The following is an 18,607-nucleotide window of genomic DNA, read 5'->3' as shown; positions in this document are numbered from 1 at the left end:
AGTAAAGTCTTCTCTATTTCTCCATCTTGAAGGAAAGAAGTCCTCCTACTTGCTTTGAAAATGTCTCAGTTTTGCAAGACTGAACAACTTAACAATTAACAAATAGCCTCTGCTGGTTTCCTTCTACACCAGCCCATCTGAGCCCTAAAATTCCTACTGGTACCTTTTAAGTATCAGCTGAAATGGCACCCATTTGGCAAAAGCCTTTCAGGACACTTCTTCCTCATATTGCTTTTAGCTAAAAGTGACCTCTCTTTACCGCATAATTCTTCTAGCAATTACATATATGCGAACCTATGAGCTTCATATGGCATTGGTAACCTGGTCTGTGCCTCTCAAATCAATGAAAACATTTTTTTTTTTTAGTATATATCATGAGATCAAGGTCATGGATTTAAATACCATGCACACTTTGATAGAGGAACTATAAATATTAAGAAACATTCACAGAACTAAAACTGGAAAGGAAAGAGATTTGCCGTAATACTAGGAAGCTCAGGCAGTACACTAATTGTAAAATTTGCTTGTTATTTTCTATGATGTTCATACTGAAAGAAAATACATAAAAACTAAGCACAGGTAAATATTCAGAGATACAGTTTTGTTGTTACTGTTTTTTGCTTTCTGGGTTTTTGTTTTGTTTTGTTCTGTTTTGTCAGCACAAAAACCCCTCCGGGACCCTTACCTGGTGCTGTCCAACAGGCAGACCCGCTCCGGAACCAAAGCACACAGTGCTCGCAGTGTTTTGGGAAAACGGTACAATCTGCCTGAGGACAGGGCTTGTCAAATGGAGTAACAGTTGACTTTCAGGTCTGAAACGAAATATGTGCCCTTATTCCTTGGGTTTTTTAAATCTGCCAGAACTTCTTCCAGTGATCACTACCCTGTGTCTGGCAGGTCTTGTCATGTGGGTCAGGTACAATATACTCTATCGGATCCAGTGATAAATGAGCCTAAGGCTTTTGTTACAGACAGTCAGCACAGAAGTGGCCCTCGCTGAATCTTTGTTACCAACCTGAGAATTCTCAAAGTTTTCTGTTTGTTGGTTGTTTGGTTTTCTTTAGAAGATAGGCCAGGGAAATGGGGATATTTTCACACAAGAGAAAGCTGGGGGATATCCCAGCATGAAACTGGGTGAAGTGAGCTAAAAAAAATCATCTAACTCTCCTCAAGGGAAGAGGGCTATCGCTAAGTCAGTGGTTCTTAACCAGGGGCGATTTGCTTCCCAGGGGACATCTGGTAATGCCAGGGGACACTCTTGGCCGTCACCGTGCAGGTGAGTGGAGGTGCTATCAGTATCTAGCAGGTAGAGGTCAATGCTAAGTAGCTTTAGTGATATGATCAAGAATGAATTGGTCCCAAATGTCAATAGTGCCAAAATTAAGGTAAATAAAATCTCCCTCACTAAGATCTAAAAAGAAATCTAAAAAGAAAACCAGCTTGTGAATTGAGAGAGTGGATCACCTTTCTGGAACTTCATTCTGCTGTAGTAGAATTTTATTCTGGGCTTGAAACCTGGCAAAGCAAATGCATAGGATGCCTGAGCTAGCATGTATATTGCTACATTGTCTGTAATAGGAAAACAATGGGATAACTCAAACATTAATCCACAGGGGTTTGGTTTCATGAATTATATTGCATGTATATACATGTAAGAGAATATTATGTCATTAAAATGTTACATGGATCTGTGTATTTACATGCAAAAATATCAATTAGATATTGAGTAAAAAATGAATTCCGTTATAAATGTGTGGGTAGTATGATCTTATTTATTTAAAAATGCATATTTATAATGCTTGTTTAAGTAGTTAAAGTTTTGAGGTGGCAGAAATTAATTTACTAAATTATGTTTTCTTTTTAGCATAGAGGTTTATCTGCTTTAATTTATTATAAATGATACCAAATGGACATTAATTACATGATAGAAGCTAATGAGAATACCTCCCATAAAAACAGATTTACTTGTTTGTTTTTGTTTGTTTACTGTTGTTGTTAATTCTAACCCAAGGATATTTTTTCCATTTATTTTTTTTAGAGAGAGTGGAAAGGAGAGAGAGAGGGGAAGAGAGAGAGACAGATAGACAGACAGAAATGTGAGAGAGAGACATCAATTTATTGCCACCTGCACAGGGCCTGATCAGGGCCAGGAAATGAACCTGCAACCCAGGTACATGCCCTTGACTGGGAATCCAACCCATGACCCTTAGGTGTAAGGGCCAACCCTCTAACCAGACCCACATAAGCCAGGACAAAAACAAATTTAAACCTTTAAATAATATATTTGTTTTTGAGAATTTGAACTATTTAATTATTCCTTATGCATTCTATTCGCTGATTTATTCCTTAAACAGTATTTACTTTACCTCTTACGATGTACTAGATGAGGCTGTGAGAATACATCAGTGTAGAAAAAGACAAAACATCTGTCTTGGTGGAGTTTATTGGTGTGTGTGTGTGTGTGTGTGTGTGTGTGTGTGTGTGTACATAAGTGCTGTGTCCTTAAGGATTTGGGTGACTTTAGAAAAGATTTTCTTGCAATAAACCATAGCACTCTGTTGTCACGAACTGGTGTCTCTGAATTTTAAGGTAAAGCTCTAAAGAGCTACTATTCTAAGGTTTTGCTCGAAAAGACCAAAAGCCTCTTTTTGTTGTTGAAAACAAGCTGGTGTAATGAATGAATTGACTTGTGGAGCAGGTGCTGTTTACAAAGATCGTTGCTATTGGAAACTGCCTCTTTGACTGGCCTTTGCTTCCTTAGAAAGTCACCAAACAAATTCTTCTGAAGCTGTTGTCCCAAATTCCACTCATGATGCTGCCTCGCTACGCAGAACTCTTTCCCAGTGCCCGTGCCTCTGCAGAATAAACCCTCTGTCCTCTCCGTTGGTGGCTGCCTCTCAGCTCCTGTGCCTTCGCCCCTCCCGCCCCCGTTAGCTGGTCTTTCTTGCCAGGATTTGAATTCAGTCTGTAAAACGCAATCCACAAAATAGCAATTTGTGGGTGTTCTCTTTAATTTTCCTCCTCTTAATTGGAATCTAGATTAAAAATATAAAATAACATAAAGTAAAATAACACGAAATAAATTGAAGGGTATACTCACTTTCAGGAATTTTGAAACTGCAAATAAAATGACCTATTTTTTGGTAAATAAGCTGGATTTGATATCCAATTCAACTCAGTTATATAATTTAAAAATCTTTTCATCATCAATAATCAAAAGAACAAAAATCATTTTATGCAAAATTCTTATTAGGAGTCTAATCGGAACATTCAGAGTGTTAGTTCAACAAACTGGGTCCAGGGCTCTGAGGGCTAGAAGGGGAGTGCTGTGAATATTGTTCTTGAATTTAATTGCCATTATTCTTGATCCTAAAAACTTCCCAGACTCAACAGATTAGAGTAATATGAAAGAATGTTGAGATTCATCATTTTTAATGGTAAGTTAATAAATACAATGTAATTAAAGTACTATTAAGGTCTCCCATGACTTAATCAATTTTTTAGTTTTTAACCCTAGACTTTCACATTTCTGGGAAGAATCAGTTAAAAATAAAAATGAGGGAATATAACTCAGATTCACCTGGTATAATTTTATACTCTTTTATAAACAAAAAGATTCAAAAGGCAAAAATGATAGTAAAAGGCAAGTATGCCACATTTCTTTTATTTCCAGAAAAGAAAAAGTATAAGCTGGTATGTTTTTTCTTTTTCTTCTTTTCTCTTAGCTGCAAGAAAGCTTTTAGCCAGTTCATTGCCCAAATCATGCTTAAATCATGTACTCAAAACAGCAGGTGCTTTGGTGGCCTATATATAATTTCTGTTATGCCTTATTCTTAAATGTCATAGTAGGGTTGATCTTTTATTTTCTATGCTGTTTTAAGTCTTCTTGAAAGTTTTTGGGTGATAATATACGTAATAAGAGCCAGCTTTATGGATAAGTGCAATTGATAGAACCTCATGCCCGAGGGCCTGTGCTTGGGCTGTCTCAGAATTATCAATAATATTATCTTTGAAAGGGTGATTTGTAACTGAAGTCCCCTGGGACACTGGAGCATGTGATGAGGGTTTGGAGCCTCTGCTCATGTACTCTGTCAGCCTCCCTGCCTCCTGTCTTCCTAGGCTGGGTTTATGGGCCATTTGCCCCCCACCACCTGGTACCCCTGTCCCTGACGGGCCTCTCCATTCCCACCACTGCTCTGCTCAGCGGTTCCATCCTGTCATCCGCAGGGGGAGGCTCACCCTGCAGCTTTGTTCTCCACCCTGTTTGAGAGGCCTGGATGCAGCATGGGGCAAGTCAGAGTTTGGTGTATTCATGAAGTCTCGGTGCAGAGTAGGTAGCATCTATCTCTGCCCTGGGCTGGCCTTGCTGAGTCATATTTAGCAAGCGCTTGACAGAAGCCTTGACGGAAGCCCATCATTCACACCCAATCCAGGAAGCAAGTGGATTCCAGAATAGAGGTTCCCGTTTTTTCTGGGTTGTTCTTTTACCTGGGTTGCCATTGAGTCGGTGGAAATGGGAAATTTAACTCTCTATCCCTAGCTGTAGCATTTTTACTTCATACTGAGCCTCCCAAAGTATGTATCCCACCGCGTACATGATAAATTCACACTTTATAGTTTATTCATTCTTTCACTTATTCAATAAAGGTATTATTTTTACACCTATCATTGTTTTAGTAAAAAAACTATTATAATAGAAAATTGAGTAACACTGTGGAGAAAATACTCTCAATCCAGCAAGTCTGCTAAATCAGAAACTTCAGTAGCCATATATAAGAATATAGATTTTAAATATTATATTAGAAATCTTGATTCTATAGGATGGCTTCTTCATGATCACTTAATACATGTTAAATGAGGTTACCGTGTCACAGTTTCCTACAATATAATAGCATATTAATTGACCTTTTCAAAGTCTAAGTGGCAATTTCTGAACCATGTGTATAGAATCTGTAATAAGCATACCTGGTCATAATCAAGAATTGCTAGTATGTGGTTTAAGTATGCTTATGTTTGATGATTAAAAATGAATTTGATAACTAATTTTCCCTACTGATATATTAAGAATGCCATATGCTTACTATTCTTCTCTATTAAATATGTGCCACATTAACCATCTGCTTTTTGAATCCAATATTGATAGTAATCAGTTGTGGAGACCCAGGCATACCAGCCAATGGACTGAGATATGGAGATGATTATGTGGTTGGACACAACGTTTCGTACATGTGCCAGCCAGGCTATACCATGGAATTGAATGGTTCCAGAATCAGAACTTGTACAACTAATGGCACATGGAGTGGAGTGATGCCAACCTGTAGAGGTATAAGAATTTCTTAATTATTTATGTTATCACTACCGCATAGTCCCTTTTTTAGTATGCAAATTTAAAGTAGATTAAATAGTGTTTATGTACTGTTTCACTTTTTTGAAACTAAAAAAAAATGATTGTTTCAGTTTTTATTTTTAAACCATACAGATGATAATAATATATAGAATGTAAAGCTATTTCAAAAAATCTTTTATTTTATTGTGAGTAGTGACTGAACTTTAATGCAACCCAAGCAACAAAAATATCATGTACTCTGCTATTTATGTTAACTTATGAATACTTAAAAGATAATATAACCTTAATGATTTAGAACAGCAATTTCCAACCATTTATTTCATGGCACACATAAACTGATTACGAAAATTCTGTGGCATTCCAAAAAAATAGATTGTATTTTTTGTCAATCTGAAAAAAAATAGATATAATAATTTTGATTGATTTACAAAAAAATAATAATAGTAATTACCTGCTCCAAAGTGGCTTTTTAAAAAATTAGGTGCCTATACTTATATATAAGGATTTCTATTTCCAAGAATTAACCAATCAGATGCAACCTTATTATGGGACATGACCAATAAAATGCAGTCTATTATATGACCTCTGTATTCGTGGTTAAAGACAGGCCATTCACACTGGATGGCTATTGTTGTGTTGGTTGTTGTTGTTTTTTAAATTCAACAATCTAAGGGAAAAGTGGCCAGTGCCTCTGACAAAATAGTCAGGTATCACATGTTTGTAAAAATCTTGTGCATGTGAATTTAAAATCACTCTCAGAATTTTATTTTGATAGTCCACTTTGGTCAAGTAATTCATGGATAGGGAGAAAACCTTTCAGTAGTTTGAGAATAGTCAATTGGAATTACCAAACTAATTTTTCCTTAAAGAAACAGAGAAACTATTTAAAGAATGAAATCTAGAATTAATATTTTAGTCAACATAAGCATAGATTTGCTACCTTATTGTATTTGCTTTTTTATTAAAAACATTTTCAGGCTTACTATAGAAAATGTAAAAAAAAACACATTTTCATATTTTTCTGCTAGCTTTTCTGATTACTTGTGGAATAGTATAGATGCAATGTAAGGTAATTCATATTGTATAATAACAGTGTTGCTTCTTTAATAATTGAGATTTCTCATTCAGGTGTTTATAAGCATCTATAAATTTATAGATGTTTAGTATCTCCCTGACATCTAAAAAAATCTAACAAAAAAGAATAATTTTGATGTGTATTTTTCTTTTTGATTTCACAGTTTCTGAATCAGATCACTGTACATAGTGCATAAAAATATGTAACAGATATTTTATATTTTAGAAGTTATTTTATACACAATTAATTGATCCTGGCAATGGCAATGTCTTACAGTACCAAAAATTATTCAGATATGTTGCTAGCCATCAGAATATAACCATTCCTCATTTTGAGATGTTGTAGTTGGTACCCTTCTTTTTCCTCTCGTCTCTGTCACCTCATCCAACCTATCTCTGCTTGAGGACATCTTAAAACAGTTTTAAAAAATGAATGTTTAAAACTTTGATAACACACTTAAAATTCTACAGTAAATTTTAACATATGGGTCTAAGTGTTTAATAGAACCAATTTGGATATTTTAATGAGCTACATGATCTGCGTTTTCAGAAATGTCACAGAATGACTCCCAAATTCCTTGCCAAAGTGCTGATACACTGTATATGGCCAAATAACCCAGTCTACCTAAAGGTCATTGGAATTTATCAGTTACAATACTGGTTAGAAGATCAGTCTTTTTTTCCCTTAGATATCAGGCAGCTTGTTATTTTGTAAGAGAATCTCAACCAGTAGCCATTATGTTGTCAAGAAATAGTCGCATTCTAGAGGAATTAATTCTGGGTATGTTTCAGGGATACAACCAGGAGAATAAAAGGTGTCACACCATATTGCCCTTCAAAAGGTTAAGTTAGCACATATGCTTCTCCTAATGATATTTATTCATTTATTTTCCATACCCAGGATAGCTCCACAGCTGTGTCTAATCGCTTTCAATGTAATTGCAGCTGTTACCTGTGCAACTCCTCCCCAGATCTCTAATGGAAGGTTGGAAGGAACAAATTTCGACTGGGGCTTTAGTATTAGCTACATCTGTTATTAGCTACATCTGTTCTCCAGGCTATGAGCTCTCCTTTCCTGCTGTTTTGACCTGTGTAGGGAACGGTACCTGGAGTGGGGAAGTAAGTATAATTTCCATACTTACAATTATATTTTCCTGTTTTCACTCTCTTAGAACTACTTTCCTGAGTTTAAAATTTCCAAGTTTTGCCAGAATAAATATGAGATTGTTAAACTCCTTCCAATGTGTAAAGTTTAGTGAAAGATCAGTATTTACTAGTATTTACTAATGTAGCCACTTTTCATCCAACCATTGTGTGCCTTCTGCTTGAACTCTAAAGTTTAGGCTAAATTGATTTGTTTGTAAACTTTACTTGATTTTCAAAATTATTCCTCAAAATAAAAACCTTCTGAGCTGAATCTGCCAGAAAATTATTCTTTTTAATAAGTCCAGTGTATCTCAGCTGAATGTTCTAATTTAACCCCAAATTTCTTTCTGCAATAAATTCATGCCACTTCTACATGTTTATTCAAATCGAGTTCTTATTATCGTATTTGCTATGATAATGATTGTAATTATACATCAAAAATTACTAAGGTAAGAGTAGAGGTAAGAGATTTTTTTTCTTTTGCAGAGGTTGCTGTACATTATATATCCCTTCAAGACTAATTTGGAAGATTACAAAACAAAAAAAGCCAGATTTCCATTTTACATAAGTTATTGTCACACATGATATGGGCTATATTCACTCAGAGACATTCAGTGCCATCCTGTTCCTAGTCTTTTCCTTCCCAGCCTGTGGCAGAAAGAGGAGTGCTCACCCTGTCCCTGGCCTTGGAGGGAGCCAGAGCTAACCCACTGAACTGCCCAGAACCCTCCAGTCTTCTCATCTCATGCGGAGCAGAAGCCAGATAGCTTATAGGCTCATGCAAACGTTTTCCTTTTCCCTGATCCCATCATATCCTGTTCTCCCCTCATCCACTCTCCTCCAGGCACACAGGCTTCTGTGCTTTTAATTTGCATTGTTGTCAGTATTACAGATGTCCCCCATCCTCCCCTCTTCCTGCTCCTCTCCACCCAGCTCCCACTCCAGGCCTTCCCCGCACTCTTGTCTCTGTCCATGAGGTATGTATATATGCATATATGATCGCTGGTGAATCTCCATTCAGATCTGCTATTCTGTTCCATACATATGTGCCTCTGGACATGTTTTTTCATCAGTTTATTTTGTTCATTAGATTCCACATGTAAGTGAGATCATGTGAAAGACAAATACCACAGGCTTCCTTACTTTTTTTAAATATATTTTATTGATTTTTTACAGAGAGGAAGGGAGAGAGATAGAGAGTTAGAAACATCGATGAGAGAGAAACATCGATCAGCTGCCTCCTGCACATCTCCCACTGGGGATGTGCCCGCAACCAAGGCACATGCCCTTGACCGGAATCGAACCTGGGACCTTTCAGTCCGCAGGCCGAGGCTCTATCCACTGAGCCAAACCGGTTTCGGCAAGGCTTCCTTACTTTTAATTGAGCATGCAGCCTTGCTTTGACATCAGAGATTTTTGTGTTCACTATTTACTTTGTCTAGAAATTTCCTTTTATTCTTTTAGCTCTTTACTCAGAGTCCCTCTTCTCAGTATTCTCTCATCACCATAATTAAAATTTTATATGTTGGTATATAACACTGCCCTTTTAGACTTTATTTTTCTCCTGACTAGTCTCCTATCATTCCTTCTTTTTTCTCCTTATAACAACTATACATTTTACTAATCTTGTTTATGTGACTGATGCCCTCCATTCAGGTTTATGCTCCTTAGAGATTATGTTTCTGCACACTGCTGTACCTGGGATGCAGTGCAGTCCTCTGCGGGTATCAAAACTGAGGGTGCTATAGTAGTTAAGACAGTGTGGCATTGGTGCAGGAATAGAAAGTAAAGCAGCATAATAAAGAGCACAGAATCATTAATTGATACTTGGTACATTATAGAGCAAAGCAGTGGGGGAAAGAATGGACATTGCAGTTAATCAAACAAGGCAATTCATTTTCACACACACACACACACATACACACACACACACACACACACACACACACACACACACACACACGATCTCCATCTCACACCAAATAGTAAATCAATGCCAGATTCATGAAGGACTTAAATATTAATGTTTTTAAAATTAAGAGACTACCTATATGACCTTGGAGTAAGAAAGGATTTCTTAAATAAGTTGCAAAAGCTCCACTCATAAATGAAAGATGCAGGTACATTAAAAAGTTTTCATTTCTCATTATGAAAGGACCAATGAGAAACTTGGATAATGTAATATGCATGAAAAATAATAATGTATAGAACATATAAAGATTCCCTGAAACAAAAAGAGACAAAACAATAAAGATGGGCAAGAGACATGAGCAACTATTTACTAAAACAAAATTGGTTTACTGAAAAACAAAACTGGACATCAAGTGTGGGTGAGGAAGGTGTGCGATGTAAACTCTATACACTCCTGGTGGATGTTTAAGTTGACACACCATTTGAAGAATTAATTGCTATTATATAGTAAAGTTAAAGATGTGCAGAGTCAGTGGCCCAGAAATCTTATTTCTAGGTATATGCCCTACAAAATTTTTTGTACATGTGCACCTGTACATAATCAGACATGTACAAGAATATAAACATGAGCATTTTGTTGCTTATAAAGCTAAAAGGTCAGTGCTTAAGCATACATGCAGATGCGGTTTAGTGTATGAAAATCTGCTGATAGAAACAGATGGAATGATGGGGGTGGGGAGAGAATTGAGGAGTTTAAGTGGATATATGTCCCGTCTTTCTTTTTTGGTTAAGATTTAAAGATGAGTGACCCAGCAGAAATATAGAAGATAAATTATTCAGAAATAAGTTATGAAATCACTTAGCAATAGAAACAGTTGCTGAAGCTAAAAATGTCTACTGATAATGCTCACTGAGAAAATAGCCATTAAATTCAAAATGTGCTAGAGATATAATTAGTAAAACTGGGACCCTGGCCTAGGAGCCTAGGGCTTAATGTTATATTGCTAAAAGTGCTTGTATGTCAAATAGCACTAATGTTAACAGTATATTAGAAATGCTGAAAATTTAAACAAAACACAACAAAAAATGTTTATTTTTCCTGTTTTACTTTACTCTCAAATTTGCCTTTTATTTATTTGGTTTTATTCTTTATTTATGACCACTTTTAATCTTAACTGTTCAAAAAGTGAAAAAGGTTTCTAAAATGAGGTCTGAAAATTTAACTTTCTTGTAGTACCTTAAATTTCAGAGAAGATCTTTCTTTGACCATTGAGCTTAAGGCTGAAGTATTCTATAATTAGGGTATGCATCCATTCCAGTTCACCTGGAGCATTCCTAGTTCACTCCTGTTGTCCTGGTAGTCATCTGATCTGGTTAGACTCCTCCTTTCACTCACAAAGTGCCTTGGCTGGGATAATGCACTTTATGGTCACTCAAACTATAGCCATCTGAAGGCAGAAATTATAACGTTTGGTTGTTGCTGTTTGTTTTGTAGGGAAGTAAGTTTTTAGGTGATGAATCTACAAATTTTAAAAAAATTGAGCACATGTAAAGATAGTTAAAATGGTAAATTATGTATTTTTATTAAAATAAAATGGAAGCATAGTATATATGTACCTTTAACTTGGTTATCTACTAGCTTTGAAAGCATCTGTTATACTGCAAGCTCACTGTGCTCCAGCCGCACTGACCTTCTTCTCCCAACGTGCCCGATGGGGCTGGCAATGCTCTCTCCTCTGTCAGGATCCTCTCCCTTGGGAGATCAGCATGGCCAAATGCTTTGTTTCCTCCAAATCTTCTCTCAGTTAGCGACAGCCTTGCCACCTTATTTAAAATCCACTCTCACCCCTCGCCATTAGCTCATCCACACATTCCCCAGTTCTGATCTTCACCTACACTGCCTTTCCTCTGAAGACTTACCACCTTCACACATTCTCACTTTACTTGTTTATTTTTGCTTTTCTCACAAATACATACAACCTACAAGGGCAGGAATCTTAGTTTGTTTACTGATAAGTCCAAGTAACTAAAACTACCTAAAATACTATCTTTCTTTTAATAGTTAAATGAGATAGATAGATAGATAGATAGATAGATAGATAGATAGATAGATAGATAGATAGATAGATAGATAGATAGATAGATGATAGATATTGAATGGAATCATCTAATCAATTTATTTAGAAATCCTGTCAAGTTAATCCCTTCAGAGGTTGTTGTAGACCATTGAGATTCCTAGTTTTGTCTAGTTTTAGACTCTGATGGGTTCCCTTTCTCTTAAAAACACAACACTCACAATCCTCCACAGTGCTCTCACCGGTGTTGCTAAGTGGTTAGAGCATCAGTCCCGTGCACTGAAGGGTCTCAGTTTTGATTCCAGGTCAAGGGCACGTACCTGGGTTGTGGTTTGCTCCCCAACCCCGGTCAGGGTGCTTCCAGGAGACAACCAACCGATGTGTCTCTCTCACATCCCTGTTTCTCTCTCTCTCCTCCTCCTCCCCCTCCTTCCTGCCCTTCCACTCTCTGTAAAGCAATTGAAAATATATATATACTCGGGTGAGGATTAATTAAAAAACTGTTTAAAAACATTCCCCATAGAATTTTGAAGAGGAAGGAACAAAATACCATGGTATGTCCTCTGACTGTTCAACAGAGTACAACAAAACCAATAAGCATGTACTTTACCCAGCAATCTGGAGGGGACAAACTGGACATGATGGGCTGGTTTTCTTGGCAGAGCCATCAGGATTACATTTCACCTTTGCAGCCCATATACACAAATGCTGTGTGGCTTGATTCTGGCCAATATTTTTTTAGAAACTGAAATTACTAGTACTACTAGGTGGAAGATATCTGAGTCAGACTAATTTTTAAAATATTACACTGAGTCAAACATGCAGTGTTCATGTAGACAAAAGCTAAATCAGTGGAATAGACTAACATGGATTCCATGTCACTTTAGTCTAATATTCCAGTTAGTTCTCACCATTTTTCTAAATTGTTTACTCCGATGAATCCTAAATCTTTATCATAATTGTCTTTTTTTCACTTCCAGCGAAGTTCTGCGGTGACCCTGGTACACCTGCCCAAGGAAAGCGAGAAGGCAAAAGCTTTATCTACCAGTCGGAGGTTGCATTCAGCTGCAACTCTCCTTTCATATTAGTGGGAGCGAGCACCAGGATCTGCCAAGCGGATGGCACTTGGAGTGGTTCCTCACCTCACTGCATAGGTAATATCAATGGAAGGTTGATTACGCTCAGTAATTCTGGTTATAATAGGTAGTGGTGACATTTAATGGTTTTCCTATAAACTATGGTTGATTAAATGTGGAAAACAAATGTAAAATATAGAAGCAATTAGAAACACTGAAAATTAATATTAGCAAAACATAGGATATTATTTTTAGCACGCAAAACTTCCAGAAGAAACATTTGAAATATGTTTTATCAATAAAGTGAAAAAGTAAAAAGCTTTTATATTAATAGCATTATTAAGTATAACATTAGTATAGATCTTTAGCATTAATAAAACATATTCAAATGAAAGTAAATTTGCTCCAAAAATACACAAAAGATATATTGATTTAAAATGGCTCTTAGTTTATTTTCTTATTTTAAGATTTTTAAATAGATTTTGAGAGAGAGAGAGAGAGAGAGAGAGAGAGAGAGAGAGAAACATCAATTGGCTGCCTCCTGCATGCCCCCTACAAGGGATTGAGCCCACAACCTAGCCATGTGCCCAGATTGGGAATCGAATTTTCAACCAACCAACTGAGCCCAACCAACTCAGCCACACCAGCCAGGGCATTTCATTTCTTTCTAATTACTTTTGACATACAATGTTATATTAGTTTCAGGTGTACAACATAGTGATTAGACATTGCTGTACCTCAGGAAGTGATCAAGCCCGAGAATACTAGTATCTGTTTGGCAGCATACATAGTTCTTCCATTATTATTGACTCTACTTCCTTTGCTTACTTGACATGCCTGTGACAATTTTTATAACTGGCAGGTTGTCAAAGTACATTACTGCAACCCTAAAACTACATGACGCATTTGCAAAACTAACCAGATGATCTGTCATGCAAACTAGCCACCTCATGGACGACCAGCCCTCCCATTCCTATGTCTGAATCTCCTACAGCTATCAGTGGAAACTCCAAGTAACTAAGTCCTGTGTGTGGGCAAAGCTCTCACTTCTTGAGGGGGCTATTATTCTACCTGAGATTATAATTTATCGAAGTCCTTGGGCAAATATTTTATGCATGTGTTCCTCTTTCATATCCTTCATTTATCTTTAAATTTTTATCCACAGAGTTGCAAATACAGGCTTCAGAGTTCAATAATTGCGTCATTTATATAAAATGCAGTCAAACTGAATTTCTTGCTTTAGGATTAGTAGGCTCTGTCCACGGTGACATGCTATTAGATTTACACCCTTTATTAATACCCAAGGCCATTTCATTATAGCTGATATCACTTAAAATTGTTTTGTATGAGAGAAATACTCTGTGCAAATGCTGTTTATAGATGAGAAATAAAATGATCAACAAAATTGAAAAAATGTAGTAGTAAATTTTGAAGAAATATTATGTTTTTAATCTTCATTTTAGAACCAACTCGTACGTCATGTGAAAACCCAGGGGTGCCCCGGCATGGATCTCAGAACAGTACATTTGGATTTCAAGTGAGTGCTTTAAATAAATATTTCCATTTAGTGTAAAACTATATCATTAGGCTTCTTTGGTTCGTGTGCATTTAGCCCTGTTGATGCAAACAGAAGAAAAGTTACGTTCATAACTGCACTTATAAACATATTATAAAAAGGTAACAGACAACAAAAGAATGGACATAAAAGGAAATGAAGAGAAGGAAAATATGCTTCAAGAATAATAGCCTAACTGACCATAAAGATGAAAGAAAATAAAAAGTGGACATAGCTATGAGCATAGGAAAATATATAAGCAATAGGTAGTACATAAGAGAGGGTAAGTAAGAGTATGTGAGGTAGTAAATGAATAAACTCTACAGGAAAATGTGGGGGCAGTAGGAGAAAATAAAGATGAAATAGGTTAAAGGAGAGATAACTGAGACAAGAGTTCGCTATTACATTAAATGTGATTATTCAATAAGGCAATAAGACTAAAATGGTTTTGCTTTATAATGCACATATAATACATATTTTTTACATATTGTCATTGATGTGGGAAATATCTGAAAAAATAATTTAACCATAACCTATTGTTACACAACACGTAGTTGGACTGTTCTATTACAATTCTTTAACATGCCCAGTCATGTGTGGCTGACTTTCTTGTTCTCTCGTTTTCCCATTTAGATTTTATGTAGAGATTCAGTGAGTTTTTCATTACAGGGCCTAAGGGGAGCCAAAGTGCATACTGATTCTAAAAGGAAATTGTCAATTTACACATTACCCAGCTGCCTTGTTTTGCAGGCTTTTCTAAACTGTGCTATTTTATGTGAAATTCAGTGTGAACCTGAAGAACATCTATTTCTAAAGAAAGTATTCATCAAAGGTGCCATGTTTTTGTTGCTAAAAATAGTTTTCATTTATCTACAGTTCAGGCTCAGTATGAACATTGATTTGATAGCATTTCCAATTCTCCCAGTTTGCCTCAGGCCTCCCTAGATAATACAAAAGTGTAAAAAAGTGTCTCAGTCTCTATTATATTGATGTTTTTAGAAAACTTTAGATTCGTAAGTACATAAAAGGTTTTATCAGTTGATCTAAGTCCTGAAAATTGGACAACTAGCCAAACAGCATTAGTCCTCATTATATGGACAAAGAAGCTGAAACAGATGTGACATGGCTTTGATCACAAGTCATTGACAATATCCTGACAGAACACAGAACTGTGATGTTAATGTCTGTGCATCATATCAGGTATTTTTATGTTCTGAAAAATATGAGTCCTTTCTAGTAAATACCTTTTGAGATCATGGAACTAGAAATGAGTAAAATTGAGTTTGGAATAGCTATCCAATGAAATGAATAGAATCATTAACTGAATTTTAAGAATTCTATTATACTCATTAAAAATGTTGTTACAGCACTAGCCAGTTTAGCTCACTGGGTAGAGCATTGGTCCAAGAACTGAAGAGTCCTGGGTTCAATTCCGGTCAAGAGAACATACCTTGGTTGCAGGCTTGATTCCTGGCCCTAGTCAGGGTGCATGCAGGAGGCAACCAATTGATGTGTTTCTCTTATATGGATGTTTCCTTCTCTCGGTCTCTCTCCCTCCCTTCCACACTCTCTAAAAATCAATGGGAAAATATACTCAGGTGAGGGTTAAGAAAAAAATATTGTTACAAACTTAACCTAGCCCCAAATTCATATTATTTGGCTAATAAAACTATATTAGATTATTATATTCTATCTAGGTAAATATGAATTTGACTAGATTTCAAATATGGTTAGGTGTACATATAAATTATATGAATTGCTATTATAATTGCAAATGATATATTGAGTATATTAAATTAAAGACATCAACTTTTGCCCAGCTGGTGTTGCTCATTGGTTGAGCATCAACCTATGAACTGGAGGTCATGGTTTGAGATTCCCAGTCAGGGCACATAACCGGGATGCAGGCTTGATCCCCAGTATGGGGTGTGCAGGAGGCAACCAATCAATGATTCTCTCTTATCATCAATGTTTCTCTCTCTCTCCCCCTCACCTTTCCTCTCTGAAATCACTCACCTTTCCTCTCTGAAATCAATAAAGATACATATTTTAAAAAGACATTAACTTTTGCACATGCATATGGCTGGTGTGTGTGTGTGTATGTGTATATATATATATATATATATATATATATATATATATATGAATTATATTTACTATAAGTGTATCATTATATTTACTAAATCTGCATAGAGCCAACAGTTTTAAAAATTCTAGTTCTAATTAATATCAATTTATTGGTAGATTGTAATGAATATGGTCATATATAACTAGAAAAGCCATCTTTATCAGTTGAGAAAAACTCTTGCAAGTAATATATGGTTTTGAGCTAGCTTTAGCCTAAAGGCATTACAGATCAAATTCCGGGTATGTCTGAGAACCAGAGAAGGAATTAAGTGAGAGTCATCAAGCCCAGAATTTAGGAACTGGACTCCAATACTCAGTCCTCACTCTTCTGTGTTTACCACATTTTCTCTCTCTGCAGATTGGCCATATGGTCAGGGGTGCGTCACTTCTATTAACATCTCAACCGCATAGAGAAGTGATTAATTGCCTCAATCTCAGTTCCAAATTGCCAGAGAATCAGATTAGTCCCTTTTGTATCTATCTCTTGTTTTATCAGGTGGCCAATGGTGAGTTAAGTACAAACAGCTATAGTAACCTCACTTCTGGGAGGGACAAGAGAAAGGAGAAAGTTATGAATTGCAAAGGCATTTTTTTTAATTTTCTCTTTAATGTGTTAATTTATTCACTTTTCTTTTCTACATAGATTTATAGTAGTAGATTTTTTGGACATAGATATACTTACTAATATATAAGACTATATATTACCTCTTGATAGAATATATAGTTTAGAGATGATGATAACTCTAGTATTGAAAAATAATACTGATTATAATTTATCTTTTTATCTAAAATATTGAAAATTGGAACAATTTTTTTCTGGAAATAGATTGCTAGTGAAGGGAGTAGCTGTCAAAATGATTGATACAACACCTAGATTAATTATGGGATAAATGCCAAATACATATTTCGTTAACTGCTGTACCACTCTTTAAACTGAGCTCTGAGATTTGGAAGGCACATTATTTAGATTTAGGACCTGTAACATAAAGCTATTATAGACATGAAATGTTTTAAATCTGACTCTTAGATGTTTAACCCCAAGTTATTTAACCCTAAGAGAGTTAACCCTACCAAAATAACCATGGTGATTATGTGTGATTTCTAGTTTATAATCAAAATTAGCAATTAAGTACATTAAATAAGGCAAACATGTTACTTAGTGTTTATTATCTTTAAATGATGAATATGACATGAAATTTAAAACAAATTTTATTTTTTTAATTAAAATCTGATTATTTTTAATATAAACTTATAATATACCTTAAAAATCAAATTTTCTTAAATCAGGAAGCTCAGGGTCAAAATTGATGCTCAGTGAAAAATACCCTCTGCATCTCATCTTAAACACATATGTTATTCCTTTATTTTTATGATCCCACCTTCCTACTTCAATTTTATGAACCTTGAATTATATATTCCTTTTACTAGAAGTTCTCCCAATTTATTTTTTGGATGGGGGGGTGGGAGGTGAAATGTGTAATATAAACATAACAAAACTACAAATAGAAAAATTGTTTAAAATACATTACAGAAAGCATATACATTTTTGAAACCTCAACTATAAATATATTTTTGAAGGTCCAAATTTGGTGGTAGATGAAATGAGGGAAGATTTATTGGCGAAAGGTGGCACCATTAACTGAGATCTAGCCTAAAGTAGGATTGTAGGATTGACAGAGGTTTGAAGAACTGTTTGACGAACAGAATTGCAAAATCAACAATGATCAGTTACGTAATCCAGGCCATAGGAGAAAGTAAAAGTCTGTAGCAGCATATTGTGCAACCTCAGGGAGTATGTAAATGGCATGCTCCGGAACATAATAGGAAGGCCACTGTTTGTGTGGAATGCAGCATTCTGGCATTGGGCAATATAGCAGCATGGGCAATATAGCAGCCTTGGACAAAATGGGGCATTCAGGGGTAAGAGATCTCCTAAAGGCTAAAGTGAGTGTGTTATGAGAGACACAATCCTAGGAAACTAGACAGGTAAATGATGTTCTAAGAGAATGACTATTGGAATTGAATGTCTCCGGTGTAGCATAGTTCTGGCAGATAATGAGAGTGTGAGAAACAGTGGATTTAGCTAGTCTCAAGGTCCACATAGAACCTTGTATTAAATTGTGTCACCTTAGGGTCAGCCTCATGTTGCTTTAGCAGGTGGGAGTAGGAACTAAGGGGAAAGCAGGTATCTGTGTTAAGTACTAAGGCAGCGATTGAGCATTCTCAGCTTCCAGTTGTTGGGGAAGGATAAAGTGGCAGGCCCTAGCTATTCCTCCATCTCTAATCATTTAATAAA

At 35.9% G+C, this 18,607-nt stretch overlaps 1 protein-coding gene across 1 annotated transcript in view; it reads left to right on the top strand.

Moving 5' to 3' along the window:
• Window positions 1–18,607, top strand: part of CSMD3 (CUB and Sushi multiple domains 3) — an 831,991-nt gene that overhangs the window by 789,700 nt on the left and 23,684 nt on the right. Inside the window, 6 exon segments of the mRNA XM_006085310.3 lie at window positions 5,144–5,323; window positions 7,367–7,455; window positions 7,457–7,540; window positions 10,974–10,977; window positions 12,534–12,707; window positions 14,093–14,166. Of these exon segments, the coding sequence (XP_006085372.1) occupies window positions 5,144–5,323; window positions 7,367–7,455; window positions 7,457–7,540; window positions 10,974–10,977; window positions 12,534–12,707; window positions 14,093–14,166 (605 nt within the window).

The sequence above is a fragment of the Myotis lucifugus genome, unplaced genomic scaffold (genome assembly GCF_000147115.1).
Source record: "Myotis lucifugus unplaced genomic scaffold, Myoluc2.0 scaffold_17, whole genome shotgun sequence".
In the NCBI taxonomy this organism is placed as follows: domain Eukaryota; kingdom Metazoa; phylum Chordata; class Mammalia; order Chiroptera; family Vespertilionidae; genus Myotis; species Myotis lucifugus.
Note: the sequence above shows the minus strand (reverse complement) of the source record. Positions and strands in the feature narration are given on the sequence as shown.